At 39.6% G+C, this 13096-nt stretch overlaps 1 protein-coding gene across 5 annotated transcripts in view; it reads right to left on the bottom strand.

Annotated features, from left to right (window-relative positions):
- Nucleotides 1-2159: 2159 nt before the first annotated feature.
- Nucleotides 2160-13096, bottom strand: part of LOC125902267 (cytolytic toxin-alpha-like) — a 102555-nt gene continuing 91618 nt past the window's right edge. For 4 of the 5 annotated variants that reach the window (XM_049598496.1, XM_049598499.1, XM_049598497.1 and 1 more), the window contains exons 2-3: nucleotides 7779-7879; nucleotides 2160-5769 (exon numbers count right to left, since the gene is read on the bottom strand). In XM_049598496.1, the coding sequence (XP_049454453.1) occupies nucleotides 4052-5769; nucleotides 7779-7866 (1806 nt within the window). In that variant the 5' untranslated portion in view covers nucleotides 7867-7879 and the 3' untranslated portion in view covers nucleotides 2160-4051. Of the gene's footprint in view, nucleotides 5770-7778; nucleotides 7880-11362; nucleotides 11391-13096 lie in introns of those variants that run through there. The other variant, XM_049598495.1, reaches the window with a different exon arrangement.

The raw sequence follows: 13096 nt of genomic DNA, 5'->3' as shown, positions 1-13096 counted from the left end.
CAGACCAATCAGAAGGCCAACAAAGGGTCATTTACTGTTGGCAGGGGGTAATTAGTAAAGTGATGTTATTACTTTTGAGAAGAGTAATGAGTATTTACAACATTCTGTTTTTGTTTGTAAAGAGAGTATAAATGAGCCTTAAGTCCGCAGCTGTAGCGTGGCTACATGCGTTAGCCTCACCGGCTGCACTTTCTGACGTGGACGATGTGTCAGAGTCTCTGGTTTGTCACAAGCCGATCCATTGCGGCTGGGGAGAATATCTGTACACCTGGAATAATAATACAGATAATTTGTTTATTATAGTATTTATTTTCTGTGACATCATCAATAACTGTAATGAGTCGTAGATGTTTACTTTATGGCATCTTTTTTTTGTTGCCATCACGTTTAAGTGTTACATGTTGCCACTGTGTTATTGGTGTTTTATTAGATTCATACTGTATTTATTTTACTTTTTTTACATGAATTCTGATCCTCTGTGTGTGTGTGTGTGTGTGTGTTAAGGTTCAGTTCAGTTCAGGTGATATTTTGTGTTAATATTTTTTGTCAATAAATTCAATATGTTTAAAAAATTCAAAATCGTGGAAAATCTATATAAGCGGAAGTTATGGGTTCTTGAGGCAAATGTGTTCCTCATGAGGAGAGGCATCTCTGTGCAAAGTTTCATGTCTCTACCACATACGGGGCATGAGATATGCCCATTCAAAGTTTGACATTTCAATGGGTTGCTATAGCGCCCCCCTTTGGCCAATTGATGTAATATTGCTTCATTGGCATCCTCCCATGACCCTCTACCACTGTGCCAAATTTCACATGGATTGACCAAGTCAGTGAGGAGAACACACACACACACACACACACACACACACACACACACACACAGTTTTCATCATTATATAGTAAGATAAGATGTTTAGATGTCCATCTACATCCCAACCCTCACCTGGGGCCTCATTTATAAAACTGCACAGGTAAGGTGACTAAAGGTGACATACGAACAAAGCACAGACAGTGCGCACACACAAAAATATCCTGATTTATAACACAGTGCACACGCGTGTCCCACACTTGTTTCTGGTATTATAGGCCTTTGTAACGTGTTGTTAGCCAGGTCATTGTAATCGACTGAAGACCCAAACTCACTGAAAGCGTCTGAATTGTCCGTTTTGGAGTGCTGTTCTCTCTGAATATTACTCACATAGAAAATTAATGGAGGTGTCTGTGATATAATAATTTTGCCAACAATAGCAACCTTTCCTAAAATACTGCTGTGCTGTGAGATAACTTTCATAACGTACCTCTCTCTTGTCTTTGATCCGCTGTCTCTCACAGTGACAGATCAAATAAGTGATTTTTTTTTATACATTATACTATCGCCTAATTTCTATACAAGTGATATACATACTGTTTTAGATAAACAATTTGATAGTGTTTTCCATATTTGCTGATAAATGGTTTTCTGTAAAAGGAATTGAGAGCGAGTACCACAGAGACACCTGTCCCAAACGTACGTGGCTGAGTTCAGTGAGTGAAGCAAATAAAAGCACAGGCTGCTGTGTATAGAAGATAAACTTCACCACTCTGGGCTGTGATTTTTGTTTTGTCTTGCCCTGCCAATGTTTTTTTTGTTTTTTTTTGTATTTACTCCTTTGTTAAATAGGCTATATTATATTCGCTGTCAATTTTAATGTGTGTTTCAAATTATTTTTGATGTTTTTGGGTGGATTGTGACCCCTCTTGAATTACAAAAAAAAAAAGGCCTACTTAATACTGTAATCTGTAGTGACGTGATCTTTTGACTGTGCAACAAATCATTTAAAAAAAGAAAAAAAAAACATTTATTTTGGCCTTTTTCACACTTCACTTCCTGTCATTCCACCGTGTCTGTTCCAAATGAGAAATGGCAAAAAGGAATTAGTTAATACCAACATTATTTTTTTGTTTTTTATTTGGCAACAAAAAAACAAATTAACCACAGGATTTTTTTTTTTCATCTTAAAATGACCTTTCCGATCATATGTTCAACTTATCATTTGGTTTATAATGCATACCAAACTGAAAGCCTTGTACCAAATGGTTCAGTACGAATAGATGGACACAGTATATTCCAGTGGGAGCCACAGGAGCCAGAGGATAATAAATTATAGTTCAATGAAACATCAATAGCTTTTGTGTCGGGGTCATTTACATCAATTTAAGGATGTATAAAGAGATATAATTAGATATGAATGTGACTAGTAAAAGCAGTGGGTCAAAGAGAATGATTACATCAAAGGATTTTATTTCAGATAAACAACAACATGTTTGTGTATGGTCTATAAGAGTGGAAACAATAGCAAAAAAATTCACACGTAACAGGTAAAACAAAGGTATTTCTTCAAAAATGATGCTCAAGTGTTTCTTTAGCATAAAGCAACATTTAACAACAGTCAATGTGTCATTTTAGGTAGACACATTTTCTACGTGAACACATCTGAAGAAATTACATAATACACATTGAAGAGGTTTCAGACAATTACAAGACACAGGAGATTACACATACACACAGCTGTCTACACTATTTAACTGATTAATGACAACAAATCTAAAATGATCATGCAGTTTCAATTTGTTCAAAAATAATAGACATGAATTTTTAGCTTTTAGTATAAACCCTAGATTGTAAAGCTTGTTCAGTCCCCAGAACCGAGGCGGGTCCTCATAATGTCGGTGGACTGAGGTTTGGCTCTCAGCGTGATATCAACAGACATGTTTAGCCTTGTTTAGCACAAAGACAGGAAGCAGGGGAAACTCCTCGCTGAGCTCCATCAAAAGAAAAATCCCAGCTGTGTGTCCTCAGCTAAAAAGGTCGTCACCAGTCCATCCTGCGAGTTTGGGCAGACCTCAAACCAACAAACCCACTATGAGTTCAGGATTGAAGAGATGCAGCGAACACCACAGTTTACATTTCTTTTTCCACACATGTTCAATAAACAAGATACAACATGTGAATCAAACTTTGAGTTTTTGAAAGGCTAAAAGAAACACTGTGGATTGTAACGGCGATCAGTAATGTTGACCTACATATTATGTTTATGCACTTCTGATTTCCAACAGCTCTCATTCATGAAACATGAGCAGAACGAATTTGAGTGTAAACTGTTTGCAGAGGAAAATTTAAGTGTGTTTCGGCATTCATCAATATGTCAGTAGCTCTGATCTTTTTGCAATTACTAATAAAATGATAGCACATAAATATTGCTTGTTATTATTAGGTATCGTGCTCTGTTATGTTCACAACACAAAGACGCCTTTGAAACGCGTCAGTTAAACATGACAGGAGACTGGAAATATAACACATTTAGCTACATGAGTTGGCATTTAGCAGATTTAACCTTCAGATTCAACACATTCTCACAATGACCTCGTCACCTATTGACATTTTGGTCATGAAATTTCCGCATCCACAACGCTGTTGCTGATGTCCTGGGCCTGTTACATGCATTGTCTTCTTTCAGGATCCATCCATTCATTTTCATCCACTTGTCTGAGGCCGGGTCACGGGGGCAGCAGGCTGAGCAAAGCACCCCAGACGTCTCTCTCCCCAGCAACACATTCAAGCTCCCCTGGAGGACCCCGACACGTTCCCAGGCCAGATGAGATCTATAATCCCTCCAGCGTGTTCTGGGTCTGCCCCGGGGCCTCCAACCAGTGGGACTTACCTGAAACACCTCCAGTGGGAGGCGCCCAGGAGGATCCTGATCAGATGCCCGAGCCACCTCAACTGACCCCTTTAGATGCGAAGGAGCAGCAGCTCTACTCCGAGCTCCCTCCAGATGTCTGACTCCTCCCCCTATCTCTAAGGCTGAGCCCAGATTTTGGTTTGCCCTACAGCATCTACTCCTAACAGCTAAGGTAAATATGTTAATGGTTTAACTCTATTTGTTTCATGACATATTTGTCAAATAATGATCAGGATGTATAGGATTGTTGTGTATTTCAGTAAAACTCATGAAAAGCGTGTTCTTGCCAAGATGTTGTATCCAGTTGTCTTTACATCAAAAACCCTTACTCAGGCGAGACTGGTGGTCTTTATGCTGACTTCATTGGCTGGTCCAACACCTGCTGAGGTCACTGCTCTGCACCTGAACATGTACTCTGTGTTAGGACTCAGATCACTCACTGTGACTTCTTCAGCTTCTGATGCTGTCTTCTGTTTCCATCCATCGTCTCCACTGACACAGTACTCAACAGAGTAGGAGGTGATGTTCTCTGCTCCAAACTTTGGTGGAGAAATCTTCAGTGTCACACTCTTGTGGTTTGTTTCAGTGACTGTCACTGTTTCAGACTTTGAAGGTGGCTCAAAGTTCTCACTGACTGAAAAGCCGTCTTTATAAAGGTAGATGCTTGAACCTTTCTGTGTCTCATTTGTTGAACCAAATGTCAAGAACTTTACGTTCTTGTTCTCCTTGTTGGCCTCTGCAAAGTCACTGAAGAGCTTTGCTTTATGCCTCATTTCATCTGGTAGTTCTTTTGAGGTGTACCATTGTTCCCTCTCTACATCACGAGTATGTGGATCTCGAGGTTTGTCTGGTTTGGGTGTCTCTGTTAAGTAGTTTGATAAAGCTGAGAGGAAGGGTTCGGCACTTCCCAGTGAGGTGAAAACAAAACACACTGCATGCTCTGCACTGAGACTTTCTTTGTAGAGGTGATTTTGAGATGGAACGATCTTGGTGTTTTTCATCATGTTGGTGAAAGACATTAATGTGTAGATTTCTCTCTCTTTACAGTCCATCCACTCGTTCAGGTCTTTGCTGTTGAAAGGAGAAGCATGTCTCTTCTTCAGGATCTCTATGAGCTCAGCCTCTTTCTCTTCTTCTCCTCCTCGGATTGCTGGAAGTATCTTGGCCAACTTTCGCTGAAATTCAACCTTGTACCCAGAGCACACTTCTTTAAAGGTTTTAATCTTTTTGCCAATCTGTGAGAACTGCTGTGCAGTGGTTGTCAGTATATCATTGCACCTCATTTCCAGCTCACTGAACTCCTCCAGGACAGCCTGGACTTCTTCTACAGACACAGCACTTATCTCACGCATGAGTTTAGCAGCAGAAGAATCTAAACTCGTCAGTGGCAACAGCCAGACCTTCATTGGTACAGCTTTTTCTCCGTTGGGTCCCAACAATTTTGGCAGACTTTGGTAGACTTGTATGGCATCCTGAAAGGTTGAAGGAGTTTTCTCAAGTAAAAAGTCTCCATGGAATTTGCAGGAGAATTCCTCAACTTTTTTGAAGTCTTTGTCTTCCATTTTCACGCAACCTTCAGCATCTATCTGAACACTGGGAATCTTCTTGACCATCACCTTCAGGTGGCCTTGAATGTCTCTCAGATTTTCATCACTGGACACCTCTCGGTCAAAGACAAAAAAGGCTTGTGCCCCATAAAGAATAGCTGTGACCACATGTGTTGCTTCTCCTTGACCAATAACATCTGGATACTTCAAATTGCTTTTTCCAAGATGATCCATTGATAGTTGCTGGAACCTTGTGGTAGCTTCATATTTGAGTGTCACTCTGGCTTGATTTTTGGATGTCTTATTATCACGCAGGTATTTGGCTGATCCTGCAACCTCTACCAGTCCACTACAGAAACTTGCCTTCAGGGATGCTTCTACATTTAGAGCTGAAGATTTGCCCTCAATTGATTCTGATGCCACAATGTCGAAAGTATTGTAATGTTGAGGTCTTTCTCGTATGTCTTTTACCAGATTGTCGTGGCCCCACAATGTCAGGCCTGCAAAGAAAGTAAGGAAATAACTGTGAATCAAGGAATGGAAATTGTTTTTTAAAAACCATGGAATAGAAAAATCTCTTCCCACTAACCAAGTAAACCCCCTCATGGCAATGGCACTGCTCGATGGCAGTGGCCCCAATGCACCATGCCACACCACAAAAACTGCTCAGGAATGACCCCAGGAATAGGACAAAGAGCTCAAGGCATTAACTTGGCCTTCAAATACCCCAGATCTCGATCTGATCAAACATCTGAGGAATGTGCTGGTACCCCAGAGGTACCCCCAAATCCATGGTGGGTCCAACTTGGACCGAACTTGGCTCTGACCTGTCAAGGCATGGACACAGGACCTCTGGAGGGTGTCCTTTGGTGTCTGGCATCAGGGCGTTACTTTCAGATCTACTGAGTCCTGTGGGTTGTGAGGTGGGGTACCAACACATCTTACAGATGTTTGATCAGATCAGGATCCAAGGAATTTGGAGGCCAGGTCGATACCTTGAGCTCTTTGTCAAGTTCTTCGGACCATGCAGGGAGGTACCTGGACTGCACTGGTGTTTAGTTGTGTGGAGCGTGCAAGTGTATGTCAGAGCCCAAGGTTTCCCAACAGAACATTGCATTGTAACAAGATGATCAACATCACCTGTCAGGGGTTTTAATGTCTTGGCTGATTGGTGTAGATCGATTGTTTAAGCGGGTGGACAAGGTGTTACAGTAATCAAGGCGGGATGATATAAAACCATGAATGATTTTCTCTGTGTTACTGAAGGACGGAAGTGACTTACATTTGGAGATGTTCCTCAGCTGGTAAAAACAAGACTGGACTATGTTTTTTACTTGTTGCTCCAGAGACCAAATTACTGTCCAGAATAACATCCAGATTTTAGGAGTAGGACATAGGAGTGTTGGGAGTATGGGGGCTGACAAGTGGCTGAATTTGTTTTGAGATATGTTCAGAGTCAATGTTAAGAACTTCTGTCTTCTCAGAGATGAAATTTAAAAAGTTTGGGACATCCAGCTTTTTGAATCATATAGGCAATTATGATGAGATGCTAATTTACGGGTGTCAGAGGGTTTAAAAGACAGGTAGAGCTGTCTGTCATCTGTGTAACTATGGAAAGAGAAGTTGTGATGACGTATTATCTTGCCCAGGGGTTGCAAGTAAAGGGTAAACAGACCAGGTCCCAAGACTGGTCCTTGTGGTATACCATGTTTTAACTGAGTAGTTCTTGAGGAATATTCCCCAAACTAAAAGAGCATATGAAGCAAAATGTTGGGGAGTGATTATAGATCAAAAACTCTGTTAGAAACCACAAATAGAGCATATTAAACATACTTTTTGCTACATTTATTGCTGTTCCTTATAAAAAAAAACAAGGGAGCTGTTGAATAAAAGATTGTCTTTCTAAACTGTACTGTTCACATGTATTGCCATATATGTCTTACTGTGCTAAAATTTGAGGTGATACATATAAAAGAAATCTCCGCCCTGTATTTTAACTTGAGATAAGAGCTCTTAGAGTAATATAAAGCCAATTATCAACTGTTTATAGGCTCCTACACCTTAAAGGTCCTTGATATTGTGCATTTAAAAACATTAAAAATACTTTTTTTGAGTTGTAAATAAAAGCCCTCCTGTCTGTATTCATTGTTTTATGAAGAGAAGGAAATTGTCATCAAAGAGGTCTGTTTATTCATGAAATATAAAATGAGGATTAATGTAAAATACAGATGTGTTTCAGGTTTGAGAGTCAAAGTGTGGAATAGACTCAGAGCTAAGTTGAAACTGTGTCGCTCTCTGTTGAGTTTCAAAAAAGCATTAAAATGTAAAATGATTAAAGTGTACAGTAATGAAGGATTATAATTCAGATTATGTATTTATTAATGTATTTCCTTTCCTTTCTTTCCTTCAGCTGCAAAGTCAGTGATAATCACTTTGTCAGTATATTAAGCCCTGAAGTTTTGGTTAATCTCCAGTTGTGACACACTCATTTCAAAAGGTGTGTCCTTACCAGGGATGAATTTTTCATGGCGGCAGTCATACAGCATCCCAAGGCTGAAAGGACGGCCGAGGGCCGCCATCTCCATCGTCTTGTCCATCACTCAGCACAAACTAATAAAACAGATGACAGCATCACTGTTTACCTCTGTCCAACCTGTTACAACCCTTTCTTACCTCAACACGTCAAATACCGCTGATGTGTTGGCTGACCTAAACGTCAGAACATGACACAGTAGGAACCCTCTTGCATGAGTTTTTGATGTTCAGGGACAGCATCTCAGTTGGTGCTTGTTATGTGCATTGTTTCTTTTCAAAACACACTTGTGTTTTCACAGGAAATGTACAGTTTCTGCTCGTTACATGCATACAGTCTGTTTCAAAATAAACTCACAATGTGGGTAAAACAATTCGTGTTTAGATTTCCTTGAGCTGAGGTTACAAAAGTCTGTAATAAGGTTTGGAGAAAAACATCATGGTTTGGATTAGAAGGAGAACAGTTTTTACTGGTGTAACATCACATCACGTGACATATGTCATGTGACATACATTACTAGTGTAGCATGCTACACATACCAGCACACCACATTATAATTAAAATAACTCCACTCACCTTTGGTTTCACACAGTAAACAAACAGCAGGTGAAACAGAACAGAGTGAAAGTCTGGTGTTTGTTTGACTCATCCACCTCCACTCCTGCCCGCCAAATAGGAACTTTCTTGCTCTTTATACTACAGTAGTTGCCCACAGTTTCAGAAAAAGTCACTGTCTGGTGTGTTTCATACCGCTGCAAAATGTGTTTCTGTGTGTCGGCATCCAAAGCAGGGATCTATGGGGTGCCGTTTGTAAAGTGTCTCACGTTAAAAAAAACATCAACATTTTGCCACATTTAGCTTCAAACAATGTTTAAAAAAGTATTGTGAATTTTTTAACGTCACCTTTTACCACATTTACAGCAATATTTGTTAACTTAGAAATATATTAAATAGTTAAATCTAAATATTAAATGTGGCACCTAAATGTTAAATGTTAAATCTAAATATTAAATCTAAATCTAAATCTAAATCTAAATGTTAAATCTAAATATTAAATCTAAATCTAAATCTAAATGTTAAATCTAAATGCTAAATCTAAATATTAAATCTAAATCTAAATCTAAATGTTAAATCTAAATGCTAAATATAAATCTAAATGTTAAATGTTAAATCTAAATGTTCTGGGTGAAACTAAATATTTAGCTAATATGCAAATTCACACTGCCGGTCACCGGAAGTACCAAAATAAAAGCTTGAGATGGTCAGAAAGTGTTTATAGAATCAAATAACGAATTAAAACCAACTTATCGGGGGAAATGAACACTTGAACATACATTAGCGTGATAATAACTACCTAAAATAACAAGAAACGTGTTTGGAGAAATTTTATTTGACGTGTACTTTGAGTTGTTAGTGTCCCTTCAAAAGAAACAAACACAACTATTATCACTGTTTTGTTCTTTTCATGTTTAGTAGTCCTAATGTATGATTTTATGCTAGGATGTCCTGCGCTCATCATTATACCGCCCATTCTCATTCTGAATTCATCAAATACTGTAGCTTTGTCACTGATTTGGCATCAGACAGTGAAGTCAAAAGCCACTTTGCGTGGTGGTATGGTACACCGAGATGGAACCTTCTGCGGTGTTATGATATGCTCCGCCAACAGTACCTGTTGGTGCAGAATAATGCACAGACAGGTGGTGTCAGTTCATGACACGGAAAGATGAAACCTCTCATAGCAATATTATACGCCGCCAGACTGTGTCACTTTGAAAGGTTGCCAGTGATGTTGTTATATAAGGTGTTGGAAAGTGCCTATAGGGCAGGTGGGAGAGGTGGTGGATGAGTCCAACAAACCTGGACTTTCACTCAGGAGCCCGCTGTTTATTTCCCATGTGAATGAAGTGCCAAACCATGATGTTATTTTCAGTGGTTGCCACATGCTTTTGTTGGCTAAACCTAACCATGTACTTTGTTCACATCTGCCATTGGTTGCCACATACTTTTGTTGCCTAACCATAACTACGACATTTTTTTTATATTGCTGCATTGGTTACCACATATGTTTGTTGCATAAACCCAACCATGTACTTTTGTTGACATTGCTGCATTGGTTGCCACATACTTTTGTTGCCTTAACCTAATCATGTACTTTTGTTCACATTGCTGGATTGGTTGCCACATACTTTTGTTGCCTAACCATAACTACAACCTTTTTTTTAATATTGCTGCATTGGTTACCAAATATGTTTGTTGCATAAACCCAACCATGTACTTTTGTTGACATTGCTGCATTGGTTGCCACGTATTTTTGTTGCCTTACCTTAACTACAAACTTTTTGTTTGTCGTTGCTGCGTTGGTTACAACATACTTTTGTCGCCTAAACCTAACCATGTAGTTTTGTTGACATTGCTGCATTGGTTGCCACGTATTTTTGTTGCCCTACCTTAACTACAAACTTTTTTTTTGTCGTTGCTGCGTTGGTTACAACATACTTTCGTTTCCTAAACCTAACCATGTAGTTTTGTTGACATTGCTGCATTGGTTGCCACATAGGCTACTTTTGTTGCCTAAACCGAACCATGCACTTTTGTTGACACTGCTGCGTCGGTAACCACATATTTTTGTTGCCTTACCCTAACTATGAACTTTTTTTTTTGTCTTTGCTGTGTTGGTTACAACATACTTTCGTTGCCTAAACCTAACCATGTACTTTTGTTGACATTGCTGCATTGGTTGGCACATATTTTTGTTGCCTTACCCGAACTACAAATGTTTTTTTGCCATTGCTGCGTTGGTTACAATATACTTTTGTTTCCTAAACCTAACCAAGTACTTTTGTTGACATTGCTGCATTGTTACCACATATTTTTGTTGCCTTACCCTAACTACGAACTTTTTTTTGCAGTTGCTGCGTTGGTTGCAGCATCCTGGAGCATCAACAGCAGACACAGGAGGATACCTTGTCTGTAATAGGTAGACGTGAAAGTCCACTGACGAAGCGGCGCCATGTGAGGACCTGAGATATGAACATAATCATGCTCCTCCATCCTTGAACTAGCCTGTATCATTTCACACTAATGTGAATATTGCACCCTTTTACCACCTAGTAAAACAATATTATCAGTTAAATTGCTTCACGCCCTTTCAGAGTTATAGATTTTCTTTATATGCAGCTCATTTGCCTCATCGATACATAGAAGTGCATGTGCTCAGCCAAAAACATCAGAAGTGGTGAGGAGAGCAAAATTGTGGTCTGTTTCTTTTTTACCTGTGTTTAACCACTTCATGTAAAACAAGAAAACCCAAGATTTTATCCTGCTTTGTTAACATCAAAAATGTGATACGAGCCGAATGATTCATCCACACCTGAACTTCTTTGCCTTCGTTGCTTTCTTGAAAAATCCTTAAGGTTGTCTGAGATGGTCTACAAAAACATGAATCATTGTAAAACTAAAATAAAATCATGCAGTCATGTTCAGGCACCGATAACCTTCAGCATCACATAAACACAACACATAAACAGAGTAACAGCTCAGTGTGTTCAGCAACTTACCGTTCAGTTTGTCTCTGATCAGGAGGGGAGGACGAGTGCTGCTTCAACTGACTCTGTAGCTCCTTTTATATGCACTGCACACACACACACACACACACACACACACACACACACATGCACTGTGGTGTGGCTTCATTTTGTGCTGAGTCATGCCTCAATAAATTAATAAATCATATTAATCAATTCGGAGGTGGATGGATGGATGAAGTGAATCTTGTTCTCCTCTCCCTCTCTGAGAGATAACAGAATGATCAATGACCAGAGGGCTGAGATACACAGGGACTGAAAGTGTTAATGGCTTCACACAAGTAGCCCATTTCCCCGAAATGCCAACCTGCAAAACTGAAAGTAAAAGCAAATTGCTGCATTTTACACACTCATGTTTATACTGATGATGTTTCTGCACCCTCTGAGTATCTCATTAGGGTGTGGGGTCTGTGAACTGGATCAAAGAGTGTTTGGCACTGATCCATGCAGATGTAGCTTTTGTCTGATTGGATTTATGTTTTGTGTCTTGTACTTTACTTTGTGTTGTGGGATATCTCCTGATGCATTGTTTGTGGGAAGTTTATGGGCTTTTTTTGCCTGATAATGTTTGTGTTTATGTCTGGATGATATTTATGTATTGTGCTCTTAGATGATGGTTGATGACATACCAGAGCAACACATCCAAACGCCAACCTCGTCACATATCAGCATTTGGTCATGGACTTTGCGCATCCAGATACGACGTGAAAAGTGGCTCGGGTGCGTTGTTTGTTTGCGTTGCCTGGTTCTTTCAAGATAAACATACGTCATAACAACAATGCGACTTGACATGTTGACATGTTTTTTTCCTCCAAAAACTAACAAACATCGTTGGGTTTAGGAAAAAAAGAACAGGGTTTGGCTAACAGGACGTGAACACTGCTCTCCAGGGTGAAAGTTGATGTTTGTTGGACCCATCCACCTGAATAATCCAGGGCCGGCTCTTGGCATAGGCCATATAGGCGGTCCCCTAGGGCGCCACACGCTGGCGGGGGCACAGCTGCAAGCCCTCAAAAAAATAAAATAAAATAGAATAAATAAAATAAAATTTGCAGCCCCGACTGGCACCCTTTCCTCAGGAATACCAACAGTATCTATTATTAAAATCTGTTTTACATACTTCTATTATTATGGTAAAAGTATCACAATAAAATATATTTGATGACAAATACAATTTACAGAGGAAATATGGCCTAACTCAATCAAACCGAACCCTAATCCTGCCTAGGGCACCAAAGTGGCTAGAGCTGGCTCTGGAATAATCCCATGAGGGATGGGTCATGTAAATGTCCACGCATAAAAATGAATTATTCATTAATTAATTTATTTATTTATTCATTCATTGTTTTCTTGCTAGGGCGGCACGGTGGTCTGGTGGTTAGCACTCTCGCCTCACAGCAAGAGGGTTGCCGGTACGATCCCGTTCTTTCACATAATGTCATATACACTCACCAGCCACATTATTAGGTACACCTGTTCAACTGCTTGTTAATGCAAATAGCTAATCAGCCAATCATGTGGCAGCAGCTCATTAACATTTAGTCATGTAGATGTGACGGAGTCAGTTTTCTAATAAAGTGCTGTGTTTGTTTTAAATTTTGTTGTGTATTGTTTTTAAGTGGGTTTTGAACATGTAGTTTTTATCCAGCTGGCCCTGAACTGCTCACGCCCTCCAACAACAATCAGCATCATTGACGCCAGGTGTGT

The sequence above is a fragment of the Epinephelus fuscoguttatus genome, linkage group LG15 (genome assembly GCF_011397635.1).
Source record: "Epinephelus fuscoguttatus linkage group LG15, E.fuscoguttatus.final_Chr_v1".
Lineage (NCBI taxonomy): Eukaryota > Metazoa > Chordata > Actinopteri > Perciformes > Serranidae > Epinephelus > Epinephelus fuscoguttatus.
The sequence above is the reverse complement of the archived record's forward strand: the minus strand, read 5'-3'. Positions and strand labels throughout refer to the sequence as shown.